At 43.4% G+C, this 19,542-nt stretch overlaps 1 protein-coding gene across 3 annotated transcripts in view; it reads right to left on the bottom strand.

Annotated features, from left to right (window-relative positions):
* The window catches only part of EDC3 (enhancer of mRNA decapping 3), a 55,561-nt gene that overhangs the window by 24,305 nt on the left and 11,714 nt on the right, over positions 1 to 19,542 (bottom strand). For all 3 annotated transcript variants that reach the window (XM_066592408.1, XM_066592410.1, XM_066592409.1), the window contains one exon: positions 8,148 to 8,501. In XM_066592408.1, the coding sequence (XP_066448505.1) occupies positions 8,148 to 8,501 (354 nt within the window). The remainder of the gene's footprint in view (positions 1 to 8,147; positions 8,502 to 19,542) is intronic.

Here is a 19,542-nt window from a genome sequence, read left to right as displayed (position 1 = left end):
GGGGGCAGAGTCTGTTGTTCTACTGCACGAAAGCCTGGCAGCAGGGATTAAGAATTGGCACCAGAGCAAAGGCATGCTGCCAAGAATCTCACCTCAGATAGAGGCAGCTGGCGACTTCTGGCAGGAGTATATCTCCTTGTCACGTTATGTACATGGAATTGACCCCCAGCCAAAGCTTGCCCTTTTGCCCTGTGCCCTTATGTACCTGCACTCTTTAGCAATTAGACAACATGGAAGAGGGTGAAAAAATAGCACAGAAAAAGGACTAGACTATTGTCACTACTGTACTGTATAAGTCGTAACACTTCTAAATATTGCAAGACAGTTAGGCTGGGGTCACACAGGTTGTATTCCCGGCGGAAATCTCGCGGTTTTGCCGCAGCGAAAAACTGCAAGATTTCCGCCGGAAAAAAAAAGCAGCTTCTAAACCCGTGGCACTTAGCTGTGGGTTTTGGAGCGGCTTGGCCGCATGCTTTTCTGTAGCGGCCGGCGCTCTCACGGAAAAAAAATAGTCATGCTGCGGCCGGGAAATCCACGCCGCAGCGCGACACAATTTCCACGGCAAATCCGCCCTGTGTGAACCCAGCCTTAAACTGATGCCAGAGCCACTTTTGATATAAAAGCATTGAAGTTGGGCGACAGTAATAAGTTTTTGGGTCTACAGTTTATAAAGTAGGATACTTAAAGACATCTGGATGTTTTCTAGGCCATGGCGCCTCTGGATATTGAATCCTAATATCAACTTATTGCCCTTTTACACGGCCCGACAGTCATTTAAACGACTGCACCAATGCTGACGTCACCACTAAGGTTGTTAGCGCTCGTGCAGAGCATTTAGACTAAAAGACTTCTCACTGGGTTGCTGGGTTCTCACTCAGCGCTTCACCTTCTACGTGAAGCAGGAAGCTTTTACACGTAGCGAGAAGCCAGCGATCGTTTTTTCACTGACTGAATGTAAGCAATAAATCACGAAAAAATGGTGAGCGGTGTTTTTTTTGTTTTCACATTTACCCTGAACATTTATCGCTCAAGTTTGAGCGATAATCGTAACGTGTAAATGGGCCATTATGTCTATAATCTTGACATCTCACATGTGCAAAAATCTATCCAAGTATTGACTTCTTGACATGGCCAATGAATGAGAAAAGGATGAGGAGCGGGTCAGACAGGTTATGCCAGCTGCAGCTACTTTCCTCAGCTGTTCTCTAGTCACATGCAACATACCTTCCCATTCACACCAGTGATCATTCATCCAACATCTTTCTTTGCACAGCCAAAGAAAGCTCTAGATTAACCCATTCATCACATGGCAGCTTTAGCTGATCTCATCATGCATTATGCTCAGACCGCTAATAATTCTTCCTATTTTGAAAATAATCAATGTAATAGTGTGAATACATGAGCGTAAGGGTGCATTCACACGACCGTATATCGGTTTTCAAGCCCAGTCGATATACGGCGTCTCTCTCTGCAGGGGGAGGAGGCTGGAAGAGCAGGGAGCAGTGCTCTGAGCTCCCGCCCCCTCTCTGCCCCTCTGCACTATTTGCAATGAGAAGGTGGAACGGGGGCGGGGCTACGTTCCGGAAATTAGCTCCGCCCCTGCCCTGCCTCTCCTCATTGAAAGTGGTGCAGGGGGGTGGAGAGGAGGCAGAGAGGGGGTGGGAGCTCAGAGCACTGCTCTCGGCTCTTCCAGCTTCCTCCCCCTGCAGAGAGACACGCCGTATATCGGCTGGCGTGAATACCCAGCCAATATACGGTCTTCTGAATGCACCCTAAAGCTGTAAGTCTAGGTGCAGCCAAGCAATTAGCAGTAAATCACGAGCTTGGCGAAACACTTGTGTACTAGCACCCCAAAGGTACGATCGCATGTTCCAGAGGTATCGCAACATGTGGATATACCCCAAGGCCTCATGCAAAGGAACGTATGCAATGTTGGCCCGTGAAAAACAGTTTTCACTGCATGTCTAGGTGCAGTTTTGGTGCATATGCATTTCTTTTTTTTACCTGTCCATGTTGCATCAATATTCTCTCTTTTTTTGTCTATGTGTGTGAAAAAGAGGCACAAGAAGGCCCAATTGATGTCACTTTTTTTTCTCCTCACTGTATCAAGACAACGTGTAGAAACCACAGTGAATGCGCATGCAACTGCGTATGTGCTGGTTATTGCACGATCCTATAAACTTTATTAGGCGTGATACAGACCAAAATAGGAAATGCAATTTTTTTTTATGGGTATAAAGAAAAGCATGTTTAAATACACCAATGCAAATCAATAATGTATGGTGTCCGTATTAGATCTACAAAAAATACAAACGTAATACAGACAGAGACTATGCCTGTATGTATGAGGCCTCAGGGTACCTTTGGTGTGGATTTCACTTTTTCAATTGACTGCAGAAAATCTGCTGCAGTTCCGCAGTGCAAAATACGCTGTGGGTTTTGCTGCGAATTGATGCACCATAATCCGCCATAGTTAAACGCGCCTTCACACGTAGCATAACCTATGCAGGCTATCCACAGTGGAAAACTCACAGCTAATACGCTTGAAAACTGCAGTGGCCAAAATCCACATCTAAATGGGGTTGAAATCCGCAACAGGAATACGCATGCTGCGGTTCTAGAATATGAGTGGTTAAAAAGAAAGGGAAAAAAACCAAAAAAAAAACACACACAGTGGATTAGTTGCAGAAATTTGGAGCTTTTTTTATGACCTCCAAGTGGCTCATACTGTAAATGCTGCAGAACTTCAGCAGCAAAATCTGCTACAGAAATTTTGTAAGATTTCCTTCATGTTCGAAAGCCTGTGGTGGTAGAAAGCGAGCATATGCAGCCAGGTTTACCCCAAAACAGTGGCTCTCTAGAGATCCCAGCAGGTTGACACCCCATGATGAGCTTACTGTCAAGGGACCTAACAAGTAGGTGAGGCGAACCCATTAACTCCCCTATACCACCCGCCCGCCCACGCACCCACACACAGTGCAAGTGACTGCAAACATTTGGTTTTTCCACAAATTGGCGCATTTTGAAGTTGTTTAAGGGACTTTGTCACGTCCTATAAGCACCATAAAACTAAGTTATGGTGCATATATAAGACTGCGCCAGGGATCTGGAGAGCAGCGGGCAGGACCTGGACCAAGCCTGCTGGGTAAGTGACTCGGCTGATCTGCATAAAAAGTGCATAAAAGTGCAGAAATTGTGTTTTTACGGCCCTTTCCATGTACCAAATGCATTCCTGCATGAAAAGTGCATAAAAGTGCAGAAATTGTGTTTTTACAGCCATTTCCATGTACCAAATGCATTCCTATTAACTTTTTTTCATGAACTGTAACTAGGGCTTATTTTTGGGGTATGGCTTATATTTCAATTATCCCTGAAAATTTATGCTAGGGCTTATTTTCGGGGGGAATACGGTACAACTTTTATACAATCATTCTATTCTTGTTAATGACTACAGGGATCCCAGAAATCAGAAATACTAGATACATAGGGACATTCCTTATGGTTATATACAACAAGTAAATATATTGTTTCTTAAGGTTCTCAATAAGAATTCCCGCCAGCAAACAAAGTATACATTATGTAATTACACTTAACAACAGATGCCCGTGTTCCCAACACCTTGCGTGCCACGCAACACTATCCTGTTGGCATTCTTACAATTCTAGCAGGAAGGCAACTTCCAGGAACTGGCAGGCAAAGTATTTTGCCAAGGTAAACCAGTCCGTCGCACACAACATAACATAATGGAGGGCAGAGAGGTTGAAGAGAAAGTCCTGTCACGCAATGAGAATCTAAAGCTAATGTTTAGCCTTTTAATTACTGGATGACATATGTGCGAGTGAAGAAGGAACGCCTCCTGTCTCACATACACACACGCTAGGCAGTTCTAGACAAACCACAGCACAAGTAATAAGGGATGTAATCTAAACTTTACAGAGGGGTAAAGAGAGGGAGCACAACATAAAATAGGAAGTAACACGGAGGGGCGCTGGGCAAAGCACTACATGTTCTTCTAAACAAGCTGAACCTCCGGCACAATGGGGCATGCCGTGGATAGGAAGCCGGGGGAGGTCTGGCTGCTCAGGAAGCCAAGCAATTAAAGAGGCCCAGAAAGGAGGAGGGAGGGGGAGCCGATTGAAAAGTTTTACTATGAGATTTTACAGCTGGTAGTGAAGCTAGGCAGATACTCACTGAGCAGCGCTCTTAACACGCAACGCATGCAAGGCAATCATTCACACTGTGGGAAGGGGCAGGGGTCACTTGTAATACATACAGTGCTCCAGTAACCCATTTCTGTCTCTAGCAATCACATTGATTTCGTAGAAAATGTCTAAAATCAGAGGAAGGGCTCGTGCAGACTGCTGTAGTGCAGCCCGTATTGTGCAGCTCCATGTACATACAATATTAAAATAAATAAAAATAAATCTTGTTATTTGTATAGCGCCAACTTATCTATTACCCCCCTTAAGCTGGGTCCTCATTTTACCGACCTCAGAAGGATGGAAGGCTGAGTCAACCTTGAGCTGGCTACCTGAACCAAGTGGGGGTTGAACCTACAACCTTCAGGTCGTGAGCGAGTGCTTAGGACTGCATTTCTGCTGCCTTAACACTCTGCGCCGCACGAGAAGGTATGCGGGCAAGAATTATTCCACAGCGCTTACAGTACAGCACAAGTGAACCACGTTTGGTAAGTCTACTTTACACATCGTGGAGTTTTGGTTTTTTTTTGCTGTGGAAAAGCATAAAATCTGCAGCATGTCCGTAGAGATCAAGGGGAAACACAAAACACAAACAGTGCTTCATTGCAGATTTTGAAGCGTTTCCACTGCGGCAATGCACCGAATCTGCTTGATAATCTGTTAGTTCTAACAAATACAACTGCTAATAAAGGATGTAAAAGAATAATGGGGATCATGGATGAAACATCGCAGAGTCTGAACTAATCTCACAGCTGTACTATTATGGCTCCACTTTATGCGCAGCTGAAAGGGCTTCTGTAGAACAGGGGTCCCCAACTCCAGTCCTCAGGGACCACCAACAGGTCATGTTTTCAGGATCTCCTATGGTAAGAACACCTGAGACACCTCAGTGTCTGAGACACTGAGAATAATTACATCACCTGTGTAACACTGAGGAAATCCTGAAAACATGACCTGTTGGCGGTCCCTGAGGACTGGAGTTGGGGAACACTGCTGTAGAGGATACAAGAGCTATGTATTGTAGCGTTAAAACTGTGAACATGAATTATTCGCTTTTCATCGTTGGTCATTTATTGAAACCCAACAATTACATTTCAGCGCAGCTAAAGGTTCCACGAAAAATATTTTGATGCCTTTGGATGTAGCTAAAATATTTTGTAATATTGTCTCATCACATATGTAGCTTATTTAGTGACTATGTGATACGCGGTGAATGGAGTCAATGAGTAACAGCAGTGTCAGAAACACATCTTTCTTTGGCTTCCGTTTGTTACCTCATGGAATGAAATAAATTATTTTATATTAAGATACTTTTACACAGCATGACTGTCAGCACTTATCCGTCCCAACAATTATCACTACTTTGCTCTCACAAAGGCGCAATTACTGAATGCAGGCGGAGCATGCCAGAGATCTCAATTGGCCATCCGCCTCCATTCAGCATAAACAAGCAGTCGCTCATAGATGAACCACTGCCTGCTTACAGACACCCACATTCGCTGGGTTTTTAAGTGAACTAAAAACCAAGTGACTAACAAGCAAGCGATTCTCGCTCACCTGCTCTGTAGGATACTGTGTGTTAGGCAGGATGAAAGTCGTCCATAATAGCCTTTTTGAGTGATTAAATCAGCGATTGTCGGCCCGTGTAAAAGTGCCATTATGTCCCATTTACACGTGAGAACTGTCAGCTAAACAATCTGCACAAATGGGTGCCAGCACCACTAGTTGTTCACGCTTGTGCAGAGCGTTTAGACAGGCAGACCACTGCTGAGAATCACTAACTTCTCGCTCAGCGATTCACATTCTATGGGAAGCACTGCGTGGGGAGCGTTTACACGCAGCGAGAAGTGAGCGAACCAACAATTTTTTTTTTTAGATTTTTTTTTTTTTATAACTGAGGGACAAACAAGTAAACGAATAGTGCACAATGGCTTTGCATTTAGACGTGACGATTATCGTTTGAACGAATTGTGCGCAACAATCTTGACATGTAAATTGCACTTTACACTGACTATGTTCTCACATATTAATGGGACAGCAAAAAATAGACAAAGAAAAACACCAAAGCAAAGTTAAGCTAGGAGAGCTCGAATTCTTAGGCTGGGTTCACACGGGGCATAAATCCCGTGGAAATCTGTGAGATTTCCGCGGCAGAAATGCAGCTTCAAAACTCGCGCCATTCAGCACGGGGTTTGAAGCGGCTTCACCACCTGCATTCTACTACGGCCATCTGTCCCCATAGAGAGGCCGCAGCGGAGACGGCGATATAATTGACATGCCGCAGCTTTAAATTCCGCACAACATTACAGTTTCATCGCGGCTCGGCCCCAACGGCTTCTCTGCAGCATATGGATAATATTTTTGTTAATCTCATCTACTTTGCTGTTTTATCCCGGGATAAAAATTGCCGGCAAGATTTTGGTGCAGAAAGTTTGCATGGAAATTCTGCCCCGTGTGAACCCAGCCTTATGAAACAGGATGCGTACTAGAGAATGTATGCAAACTACTATGACGCTTTTTAGTAGAGCAAATCATAACCTCCTATTATGCTGCGTTAAATCGTGAATTTGAATCACATTTTTTCCAACCCTGGATGCTTTCTTTCAAAAACAGCAAACACACCAACGAAACCAAACTGCAATACCAGAAACAACCCATGGACAGGTGAGGCACTATTATTGGAAGAAAGCTGCCATGGTTGAACACTCTTATACACCTATGAAACCTCACAAGACAGGCTGAATAAACTGGCACCTTTTCTGAGTTGCTTAACTTTCTGCATCAGTTTATTCAGTTTTCAGATCTATATTACCTGTTTGCCTCTGTGTTTTGGGATAGTGAACAATTTTAAAAACAGCATCCACAAATTACTTAACTGCATGTTAAAATAAAATGTATCATCTACTCCCCAAACAGATTTATGAGGAGCATGGTTCCAGCCAGGTTAGGCCACCTGCAGACGGCCGGGTCAGATCCGGCAGCGAGAATTTTCGCCGCGGGACCCGACCCGAGCACCTGCAGAGAGCAGCGCGTACTCACCTGGTAATGAGAGGAGGCGGACAGGGGCAGGGCTAAGTTCCAGAAATTAGCTCCGCACCCGTCCCGCCTCTCCTCATTAAAAATACTGCAGGGGGCCGGAGAGGAAGCAGAGAGGGGGCGGGAGCTCAGAGCACTGCTCCCGGCTCTTCCAGCGTCCTCCCCCTGCAGAGAGAGACGCTGTATATCGGCTGGGAGTGAAAACGCAGCCGATATACGGTCGTCTGAATGCACCCTCACAGACAGATCTTGGTGTGGATTTTAGTACTGAACGGCTGCTATTTACAATAACCGATCAGCGTTCAGAATTTTAAGCTTCATAAGATCCTGATCGCTCAGTGTAAATAGCAGTCATTCAGTAGTGAGCGGCCGCTGTGTTAAGTGAATGGAGAGAGGTTGGGGATCGAGAGAAGAGAAATCTCTTCCAGCCGCCCCACTGTGAAGAAACGATACTCGCTCCTGTGCAAAAGCATGTAAGCTAGTACATGCGGGGATGAGTGTCGGGCATAGTTTGCCTGACAGTCGTCCCGTCTAAATGGGGTTTTAGTGCCCATTAGTAGTTTATGCAACATGATCGCTCAAAGTGTCATTCAAGCTATCTTTTGAACGAATTTTGAGCGATCATCTTTGTGTGTAAATAGGGCACGTATCTTCTAGTGTTGGGAGCCTCTGGCTTACGGTTGCACCAAACAGCGCCTTGGGTGAGGTTTCTTCAACCATCAAGAGATAACTTTTAAGGCTAACCTAATGCTCAAATTCATTAGACAAAACAGTTATAGTAAAAAGTGGGAACTCTATTACAGCATAAGCACAACAACTAGTGAGACTGTGGCATTAGGCGATCATAATGGTGGTTGTTAAATTGTATTTTCTTGTAATTATTTCAGTTTAGAATACACTCCCTTTACTTACCTGTACAGTATTCCTTGCCCCCTGGCTGTGGTACTAGAATTCTTCTATATACAATTGGCTCAGATTCAAGTATATTTTCATCATGTCTGTATGTTGGGGGTCTTTCACTTGGGGTTCCACGAGACTTTGACCCACCACCAGCACTTCCTCCTCCTTTCCTCTCATATGTATCTATCTCTTCAAAGACGGCTGCTTTGTCAAAGAGAGCAAGGTTTCCTTCAAAATCAAAATCTGTATCTGGAATTTCCTCCAAGTCATCTCCAAAGCACTCATCATCTCGAGCCTTCAGTTGTCCATTCTTAGGGCCACTCTTCTTAGGGGTCACTTGGTTAGGAAACCGACTGCTCGATGACCCTATGTGAAAAGTGAACGATGAAAATTACATAAAGGACACAAACAGGTGATGGTGATTTGTAAAGGCACTCTCACATGAGCGAATGCTACCGCATATCACGTGCAGCCGTTTTTGCAGCTGTAATAAGCAGCATCAATCCCAAGACTGACTTTCAATTGTGCCCCTCGCACAAAGCGCACGCAAAAAAAAATAAATAAAGACTGTGGCATGCACTATCTTGGCTCATATTACAGGAGCATACCCTCCAGGATAGTGTATGGGAATTTGTCGGCACACAGCAAGTCATTGCGTACTTAGAGTGCTTCTGTGCGCTGCAAAATACGCTCATGTGAGAGCCCTAATTAATTTATTCTATTCAGCAGATTGCTAAATTTGTTTTTATAACATATAGACATATACATATCAAAATGCCCGGGTGACATGTTACTATGCTTTCCTGTTATTAGTACATTATGTACTTGGGACAGTCAAATGAATTTAAAGGATTCCTTCATATATTGTACCCATTCCACTGCTCATTTTAAACAGATTTTCAATAAACAAATCTGTCTTTCAAGCTTAACCCAGTAGCAAACAAGCACACATGGGTGTACTTAGGGGACTTCTGGTTCGTAAGCTCATACGCCGAGTCATACTACACACAATAATAGATTCAGAGTTGCACAAACTTTACAGCACAGGTAGATTTATGAATATCTTTGAAAGAGAAATAGTCTTTGTTGTCCATCTCTGCCCCTACTGTCAGTGTGGAGAGTGATGAAAGCAAATCATGCTGTCCATATTGCAGCAGTCAGGTTTAGTACTGCGGGCACAGCTCCCTTAGAATACAATGTAGAACTCCCAGAAAGCCCCTAGAACTACCTATGATGTACATATATATCGTAAGTACAAGGGATGGGGGGGTATAAAGAGGGTCTGGGAGCCAAGCCAGCTTCATACCTGGCAGATGTCAGCTGTGCTGAACAGCTGCGACTCGCTCACAAATAGCCGTGATTGGTGATATATATTTAATTACGTAAAGGTCATGGTCAACACTGGCCGCACTATCCAAGTTGATAGCTTTTGGCGGGGACCCTCTGTCACCCCATTGAAATGCAATCAATGATGGGTTGCCACAACAGCCCAGGGCCTAGTGAAGGCTTGCAATATATCGATGCCTATTGAGTGATGAATGTACTGTGATCTAGCTTATGAGGTGGCTGTCTCGCACCATTGCTGCAATTCCCATAAAAGGCAAAAGGGTTTTTACAGAAATGGTGTAGCACAGCAAGTTATGCCATTGACATGACTCGCTAGAGAAACAGCGTAGCTGTAAACAGTTTCTGTAACTCCCATCTGCTCCTGTGGGAGTTACAGAAACAGTGTAGCACAGCCTGTTCAGCTGTTCCATAACTTCCAAACAGCATGCAGCTGAGTTGGAGGCCCGAACTTGAGATTGGTGTTAATCCCTGCAGCTGTCAGACTTTTGTGGCATATCTTGTACATATGCTATTAAAGTCACACATGGAACCACCCCTTTAAAAGGCTAACATTGAAAAGTACAATGCACTGCACTACAGAAGTAGTGCAGTATATTGTACAAACAACTGCATGTTCAAGGCCCTTAGCGGAACTGAACTTTACAAAAAATAAAAATTTGTAAAAAGTTTAATAAAATTTTTAGATAAAAAGGGAAAAAAAATGCAGAATTGTGGATTTTGTCATCTGTCTCCCCACAAAGAGTTGAATACCAATAAAAACTACAGTTCACTCCTCCCAAAAAATTAAGCCCCATTGATGGAGAACTTTAAAAAAAAAAAAAAAGATGTGGAGCTCAGGATATTGCGGCATAAATATATAATGATAGGAAAGTTAGACAGAAAAAGGAGAGGAAGGAAAGAAAAGGAGAGGAAGACAGAAAATTCTAAAACTGTTCAGAAATGGTGAGTGATTTGAAAGAAGAAAAAAAAAATAACCCATCTACAGAGTGCCTTGCGTGCTGTAGTTATATTTATGTAATATAGCATGCAGCAATTTTTTCTCCCTCTCTTCACTCTCAAGTAAAGAATTGCATATAGAGAAAAAAAGTCCATCAGTGTCCTACTTTTGAGTGACAGCGTACGTGCCTGTGGCTTACAACCTGTTCACATCTCGTGCTGAGGAAGGAATTCCCACCTCCTGGGGGATGAACTGCAGCACTGTATCTCCGTGACAGTATGAGTGAGCTGGGAGCGCACGCATCGAGACATGAACTCTGTCTACCCCAGCCTAGGCGATGTTTAATCTAATTGTGTATGTGTAGAGCTTAATAAGCAGCATTCTCTTTTTGGCAGAAATAGGTCTTCAATGAATCCCTGAAGAAAAAGAGAAAACAAACATTGCCTCTACTCCTGCAGGAAGGGTGCGTGCAAGGATTTGCTCATTTTCAGTGGTGGGAAACTATCTCAAAGCCTGAAATGCCCTGGAAATCACTTATCTAGACAGAGAAACTTTGAAAACAGAACAGTCAAGTCACTTCAGGCAGACATAAATTTTGACTCAAACACAGGCTTTTATCAGCAAAGTCAAATCAACTGTATTGCCTTATTCTGTAGATACTCGGGAGGCTAAAAAAACATGATTAGAGTTGGAAAACTTATATGTAATGGAATATAAAGTTTCAGTAACAAAGACATAACTACTTTGGAAAGGAAACAGCTTATAATATAGGGCTCTGATGGAGGTAAAATAAGGTCAACCGCTTAGGAAAACACAAATCTCAAGACTCTGCTCATAACACCAGTTTTTCTGAAGTCCCCAGAATGTATAGAAAGGGACACCAGAACATTCACTCAGGGGAATGCATGTCAAAAGTGTGCATTTGTGTGTGGAGTCCAATCAGTTTCTTATAGGAGTTTTCAGAGTACTTTTGCTTGTTTTTGTAAATAGGCTTTAGATGGAGAAAAAAACCCCCCCAAAAAAACAAACCACACAACATTCATTCAAACCACACAAAACACACACACACACACACACACACACACACACACACACACACACACACACACACACAAAGATCCTACAGTCAGCCGTCCCAGGTCCTCACTGTCTATGCAGCCCGGTCTGTGAAAGGGATGTCAGAGTGATGCAGTCAACCACATACCTCGGCACTTGACCACTGATTTCGGTGATTGGCTTAAGTAGTCTGTGGCATCCAGCAAGCGTAGAATTTTCTTTTGTTATAATAGGCAATTTATTTGAAAAAAACAACTTGGAAACCCATTTAATAGATATTACTTTATTTTAAAAATATTCAGTGGCTAGACATTCCCAAATGAATAAGATGAACTTGAAAATGTCTGTATATCCTTTTAGATTTGCCAGGAGGAGGAAGTGGTTGTGGTGGTGGGTGGGGGGGTGAATATTTTTTTTTTACCCCTAAACCATTTGACTGCCAATGATGTGGGGCAATATGGCAGGACCTTATATGCTTGCCACAGCTAGAAGAGAAGGGCTAGAGCTTATTTCTTTTTTTTTTATTGCATTATAAACTTTAGAATCTTAGATTTCAGATGATACCACATACAAAGCTCTACATGCAATATTCAGGGCGCATAGCCCGTTTACATTTGGGGAGTAAAAACTGGAGAGTGACTTTCTGGCCTCCTGCCCCAACAAACCATTGCCTGTATTGCCGGCTCCATTGAATTCAATGCGCTGCACAGCTCCAGCCCGTTTCTAATGAAACGCGGCTAGGAGCAGTTTTTTCGGGCGATTTTTTTGGCCCGGTCACGCGATTTGCGGATGCGCATCCGTCATGCGATCCGCAGATCGCGGGAAAAAAACGCCCGTGTGACTAAGGCCTTAAAAAGATATTTTTAAATCAGGGCTATCACCCCACCTCAATTGTTGACCAAATCACCAGGATACCCAGGAATCAACTACTCCAATACACGGAGAAGGAAGGGAACGATCATGTACCCCGAGTAGTGATCTACAATTCACAGCTAGAGGTACTCAGGGAAACCGCAAAGAAACTACATCATACCCTAGATAAGGACGACCCTCCCCTCCTATGTTAAAGGCAACCTCCAAATTTGAGGATCCTTATAATCAGAAGTGCATTGCCCTCTGGCACAGAAAAAGGAACTTATCTCCGTAAGGTAAGGAGCTGTAAGACCTGCTCACATGTACTGACTGCAGGTAGGTTACGGATCCCCAACACACAGCAGGACTATAAGATCCCAGGGACATTCACATGTTCCACGTCCGAAGTTGTGTACCTGATCCGATGCAGTAAATGTCCTGTTGGGGGTCTTTATGTCAGAGAAACCAGACAAAAACTGAAAGCGGGCATAAGGTTGCATCGCCACACGATTAAAGAAAGAAAGACAGAATTACCTGTGGCCAAGCATTTTTCTAGTTACGGACACAAAGAAAGTTATTATACTTAAAAGCAATTTTAAATTCCAGCATCACAAAAGAATTTGGGAATATAAGTTTATAAACCACCTTTGGTACCATCAGTGGAGATTATGAGATATGAGAAACCCAGGAGCAGGGGTAACACCCTGGCCTGTTGACCCCCTAACATCAATTTAGAGACTATAAACTTTCACATTCCTTGTCACTGGACTATTTACAGTTATGGTAATCCCTCTCTAGCATTTATCGAAGTGCTATTAATTACAACAGGTCTGTGCCCTCTCACCCTGTTTCTGGTATTTATCTAAGTGCAAATTAAGTTCACCATGATTGTGCCCTCCCATGTGATCATGTGTACATGTTTTAATATAAAAACATCTTTAGATTTGTTCCATTAGGTCTGTGGAAGAATCCTGAGAGGCTTGAAAGCGCCTTCTAACCACCAATCAGGCAATGTATGTGCTTTCTGAGTGTAGCATGGTCATATGCCATTTATACCCCAAATTCTCAGGTGCCACTCGCACTGGACAGCACATGGATGAAAATATGACATGTGATTTTTTTTTTCTTGTCACACAGATCATTAGTCCAAATGAAAAAAAAGTCTGTGTACAGCCCAAATAGCTATAATGGGTCTGTGTGCTGTCCGTGAGATACAGGACAGCACATGGACCAAAAATACACCTGTGTGAAAGGGCCATTTTTACCCCTAGTACACGGATGAAATTATAAGTAGTTGCATACCGCATCATCCTCTGTGCCTATTCATCCTATTTGTAGACTCCTTAAGGCTGCCTGTCCACGGGCGTAGCGATATCCCGTGGCAGATCTCCGCCATGGGAGCCGCCGCCGGGCAGCAGGGGAGAGCTGACAGTTCTCGGCGCTGAGCCTATCTGACAGATAGGCTGACCGCAGAGAATCGCGGCTGATCGCAGCACTCTGCGATTTAAAACCCATGGAGCTGAGAATCCACTACATAGTATTCTATGGAAAGCGTTCACTGCGTTTCCTGCGGCCAGATTATCGCCACAGGAAACGCAGTAAAGAATCGCCTGTGGATAGGCAGCCTTACTCTGATGTTTACCAGCATCTGAATGACTGATACTTTAATCGTTTATTCAGTTCTGCTCATTATAGGACTTGTAGAATGAGCCTAAGTGACATTTACATATTCTACAAATCAGAATCTGCTTTTAGCCACAAACATGACTCGATTCCATTTTTTCCCCAATGTTACATTTTCATGCAAAACTGCATGAATACATGAGTATAAAGTGTTAGGTGGCATTTTCACAACGTGTAACATGTTGACTTTTTAGAAAACATATGTAAAGGATTAACCCCTTAAGGACATGGCCCATTTTGGGCTTAAGGACGCAACAATTTTTGGCGGATTTTTATCTCCATTTTTCAAAAGTCATAACTTTTTTATTTTTCCGTCCACACGGCCCTATAAGGGCCTGTTTTTTGTGTGACGTACTGTAGTTTTTATTGGCGCCATTTTGAGTACATAAACTATTGTAAAAACTGGGTTTTTTTTATGACCACAGGTAGAGAAAATCATCAATTCTGCCATAGACTTTTGGTTGTTTTTTTCTTTACAGCGTTGATCATGCAGCATAAATGACAATACATTTTTTCTGCAGGTCGGTACGATTACAACAATACCAAAATTCTTATTTTTTTTTTAGGTTTTTCCACTTTTCTGCAATAAAGACCCTTTTTTGGAAATCTTTTTCTAAATCGCCTCATTCAAAGTCCTATAACTTTTTTTTTTTCCATGGACGAAGCTCTGTGAGGGCTTATTTTTTGCGAGACGAGCTGTAGTTTTTATTGGTACTATTCTGGGGTACAGATGGCTTTTTTGATCACTTTTATTGTGTTTTTTTGGGAAGCAAAATGCTAAAAATTAGCATTTTACCTCAGTTTTTTAGCAATTTTTAATGCTTTTTGCCATGCAGGGTAAAAAGCATGTTTAACTTATTGTATGTGTTGTTATGGACACGACGATACCAAATATGTTGGATTTTCTTTTTTATGCTAATATGAGAAAAAGCCCAAAAAAGGGTTTTTTTTACATTTTTATTTTTCGGCCCTCATGTATCCAATAGTCACCCAGTGTAAAGGTGCTTTTACAAATAGGCAGCCTGCGGATGGGCGAAAATTCCGCGGCGGGACTTCCCGCTGAATTTCTGCCCATAGAAGCTGCCATAGGATTGCGCTAGCAAACGCAATCCTAGGCAGATGGCCGCGATTTGTCCGCGCGGCAAGCTCTCTCTCTGTGCGGGGCTCGCAGGCACATCAAACAGCCGGAGCCGCTGAAGCAGGTGAGTATGGGCTGATCTCTGCAGGGGCTCGGGTCCCGCAGCCGGATCCGACCCGGCCGTCTGCAGGCGGCCATACAGTTACTAAATACTGACCAAGTATTGCCACTAGAGTGTGGCCTAACGGTCTGTTAACACAGGCAGATAAAATTCCAATAATGAGCGTGAACTGACAATACAGCGAACTGATTGATGATAGTGTCTAGCTTGCAATCATAGTAAGGAGTTAGTGTATAAACAATCACTTGTTTTCCCCCAACACTCATAAATTTTTCTATTAATTACAAAACTTCATTGGCTTATTGCTCTTATTTTCCGAAATGACAGCCTACAGTTCTGTCCAAATTATATTTTTGAGATCTTAGGCTAGCTTCCCAAGGACGTATTTGCGCTCGCAATACTCAGATTAGAACCCATTGATTTCAATGGGTTCATTCACACTTCCGTATTTTTTTACGCCCATATATGTCGCGCAAGAAAATAAATATAACATACTCTATTTTTTTGCATATGTGCACACCACAGGTCCCCATATGGGGGTGTGTGCAAATGCACACGCAATACGCAGAGAAATGCGTAAAAACCGAGTAATGTCAATGGAAAAGGAATACATCTGACACCCAGACAAATTAGCCATTTCAATCAGTGTGTGATTGTTCATAGTGAAGAAAAGGTGCGCTAAGGCGAGTGCCATTGCACATATGTCTGTGTGAAGCCGGCCTTAAGCCCCATTTACACGAGACGAATGTTGAGCAAATGATGCCTGACACTCGTCCCTGTGTGTTCTCGCTCCCGTGCTGCTACACAGGAGCGAGTACGCTGGCTCGCTCACAGAGCAGCCAGCAGGGGGTTGGGGAGGCTGCAGGAGATTTCTCTCCTCCCTCTCCCCCGCCGCACCCTCTCCATTCACTTAACACAGCAGCCATTCAGTACTTACATTCATCGTTTAGGATTTTATGCAGCCTAAACAATGAACAATGATCCTGAATGATGATAGTTCAGCGTAAAAAGCAGCAGTTCAGTACTGAACAGCCGCTGTTAAAGTGAATGAAGAGGGGAGGGGGAGAGTGAGCCGCCCCGCTGCGAGCCAATGATACTCGCTCCTGTGAAGCAGCACGAGAGCGTGTATGTGCAGGGACGAGTGTCAGGCACCGTTTGCCCAACAGTCATCTCGTGTAAATGGGGCTTTAGACAGAACCCCGGAATGTAGGCTGAAATTCTGTCAACACAGCCTAAACTGTACTCACAGTTCTATTTTGCACACCACATGTTGAAATGCAAATTGTAGTTTGCAAGAGGCAAAAATATTTCTCATTAACCTTTAACTATCCTATGATCCCTGGTACTTGCCATTTTAAAAATTGAATCTCAATCCTTTTTTCCTATTTCTTCCAAATTTTTCACTACACAACAAAATATACAAGTTTTATCATGTTTGTTCTTTATTTTCAAAAACATGTTTTTAAGATCTTTTGCAAGAATTCTAAGATTTGAATGGGAAGGTCTGAGAACATCACTTGATGGGGAAAGATAGAAAAACATAGTTGCTTTCTTCCAAACACAGCACCACCCTTGTCCATAGGGTTGTGAGGTACTGCAGCTCAGCTCCACTGAAATGAATGCAATACCAGACACTGATAAGGGTGGCGCTGTGTTTGGAATAAAGCAGACATGTTTTTCTAACTCTGGACAACCCCTTTAAGAGAGTTAATAATAAAATATTAGCAATTTACATTTGTTGACCATAACTATTTCCAATTGCTTATTTGTCACAGTGCTGTTCGCTTACAAAATGTTTCCATTCAGTGATAGCAAGCAGAGGTCTTGTAAACAGTGAGAAATTGAAACAAAAATTCTATAAACAATTCTGTATTGGTTTTCATTATACAGAAAAAAACACTTACATTTACATAAGACTGCATAACAAAAAGGATGATGGCAGAAAAAGCAGCATCATGTCTGTATAAAGATTTTTACATTATGATATCAAGACAAACATGGTAAAATCCAATGCACTTTTTCTACGTGAATTTTGCCTCAAACTGTGGTAGAAACCTGCAGCTATGCACATATATGCCGAAGACTGTACATCCACATTACCAGTACAATTAGACAGTTAACTCTAAAGTCTGGTTTAGACACAACGATTCTCGTTCAAAGCAGTCTTTTAAGCGAGAATCGTTGGGTCTAACTGCACGGACATCATGCAGTTTTCATTAATGAGTCGCTGATCCTTCTCTTTCAGTATTCTGAAAGAGAACGATCAGCCTTATCAGCACTGTGCGCTGAGTTCACAGCGGGATACTGCTGATACTATTGTTTCAGCTGGTATCTGGCTCCGTGAACACAACTGGAGTACGGAGAACACAGCGGTCCAGCGGTGTTCTGTATACCCTGCACGGAGCACACAGCTGTATATATCAGCTGTGCGCTCCATGAACACAGCAGGAGTATGGGATGCCGGCAAAAACACAATGATTTTCAAGGAAGGGCTTTAAAGGGGTTGTCCCGCGAAACAAAGTGGGTCTATACACTTCTGTATGGCCATATTAATGCACTTTGTAATGTACATTGTGCATTAATTATGAGCCATACAGAAGTTATTCACTTACCTGTTCCGTTGCTAGCGTCCTCGTCTCCATGGTGCCGTCTAATTTTCAGCGTCTAATCGCCCGATTAGACGCGCTTGCGCAGTCCGGTCTTCTTTTCTGAATGGGGCCGCTCGTGCCGGAGAGCGGCTCCTCGTAGCTCCGCCCCGTCACGTGCCGATTCCAGCCAATCAGGAGGCTGGAATCGGCAATGGACCGCACAGAAGAGCTGCGGTCCACCGAGGGAGAAGATCCCGGCGGCCATCTTCACAAGTAAGTCAGAAGTCGCCGGAGCGCGGGGATTCGGGGAAGTACTGGACGGTTTGTTTTTTTTATGCCTGCATCGGGTTTGTCTCGCGCCGAACGGGGGGACTATTGAAAAAAAAAAAAACGTTTCGGCGCGGGACAACCCCTTTAAGTATAAGCCCTTCCCTGAAAAATCATCTGTAGCTGGTATAAAAAAAAATATAAAAAATATATACACACTCACCTCTCTGCCGCTGCCGGGGCTCAGCCGGTGTAGCCACCTCTTCTCCCTGCACTGCTTTGAAGTTCTTTCATCAGGCGGGGATTTAAAATCACCCGCCTGCTGAAAGAGCTGTATCTGATTGGCTGAACGCTCAGCCAATCACTGGCAGTGCTCGTTATTTTTTACACATGCTATGGATGATTTTTCAGGGAAGGGCTTCTATTTAAAGCCCTTCCCCAAAAATCATTGCGAGGTTGCCTGTCGTCTGCATGCCCCGCTCGGAGCGCTCAGCTGGATACCAGCTGAGAGCTCCAAAAAGACAACAGCTGTATGCAGAAGATAGCAGTCCCCGCCTTCATTTACACACTTATGCAAAGTGAACGCTCAAAGCCATCACTCAAACTGCATGTTGAGCAAATTTTGAACGATCATCTTGACATGTAATGCACACAATTATTATCGCTTATCTTTTGGCGATAATCGTTGTGTCTGAATTAGGTATAGGTCTATAAGCACTAAGCCAGAGTAATAAAGATTAGGCATGGTATACAAAAGTCCAACAAGATAAGGTTCATATACATGTAACGAGTTGCTCAAAATTCTTACAAACTTGAGCGATACTCGTTCAGTGTGAACGCAAAAAAACCCCCAAAATCCACTCGCTTTTCATTCGCGGTTGTTTAAGCTGACTTTTTTTTTCAATCCGTTTAAAAAACCTTGTTGGCTCACTGGCATCTGTGTAAATGCTCCCCATAGGGGAATGAAACACTGAGCGAGAAGTGGACAAGTAGCCCGCGAGGCAGCAGCAAGTCTTTCAGTTTAAATGCTCTGCACGAGCGCTGACGACCATAACGGTGACATCAGCACTCGTGCAATTGTTTGAAAGACTGTCAGCCCATGTAAAAGGGCCTTATATAAGCTGGTTTAAAAAAAACAAAAAAAAAAGTTTTTGTGGCAGCATCTCAGTTTTTTGAGCCAAAGTCAGAAGTGGATTCAAAGGATGCGGGAAATATAAAAGGAGGGACTAGGGGTATGTTCCCATGGCGGAATGCAACGCCAAATTTTTCATGTGAACTCCTCCTCTAAAGACAGAATTCTACTACTGTCTACTGTGGTTCTTGCTGTGGATCCGCACACAGATTAAGCCTTGTCAATGGGCAAAAACGAGTGCGAAAATCCCGCATGCAAGTTTTTCCCACTGACAGGACTAAATCGTCATGCAGATTCACAGCAAGAACCGCAGACTTTGATCCGATTTTTAGAAGCAGAATTCACG

This window comes from Eleutherodactylus coqui, chromosome 2, assembly GCF_035609145.1.
Source record: "Eleutherodactylus coqui strain aEleCoq1 chromosome 2, aEleCoq1.hap1, whole genome shotgun sequence".
Taxonomy (NCBI): Eukaryota; Metazoa; Chordata; class Amphibia; order Anura; family Eleutherodactylidae; genus Eleutherodactylus; species Eleutherodactylus coqui.
This window is presented reverse-complemented; position numbering and strand designations above follow the sequence as displayed.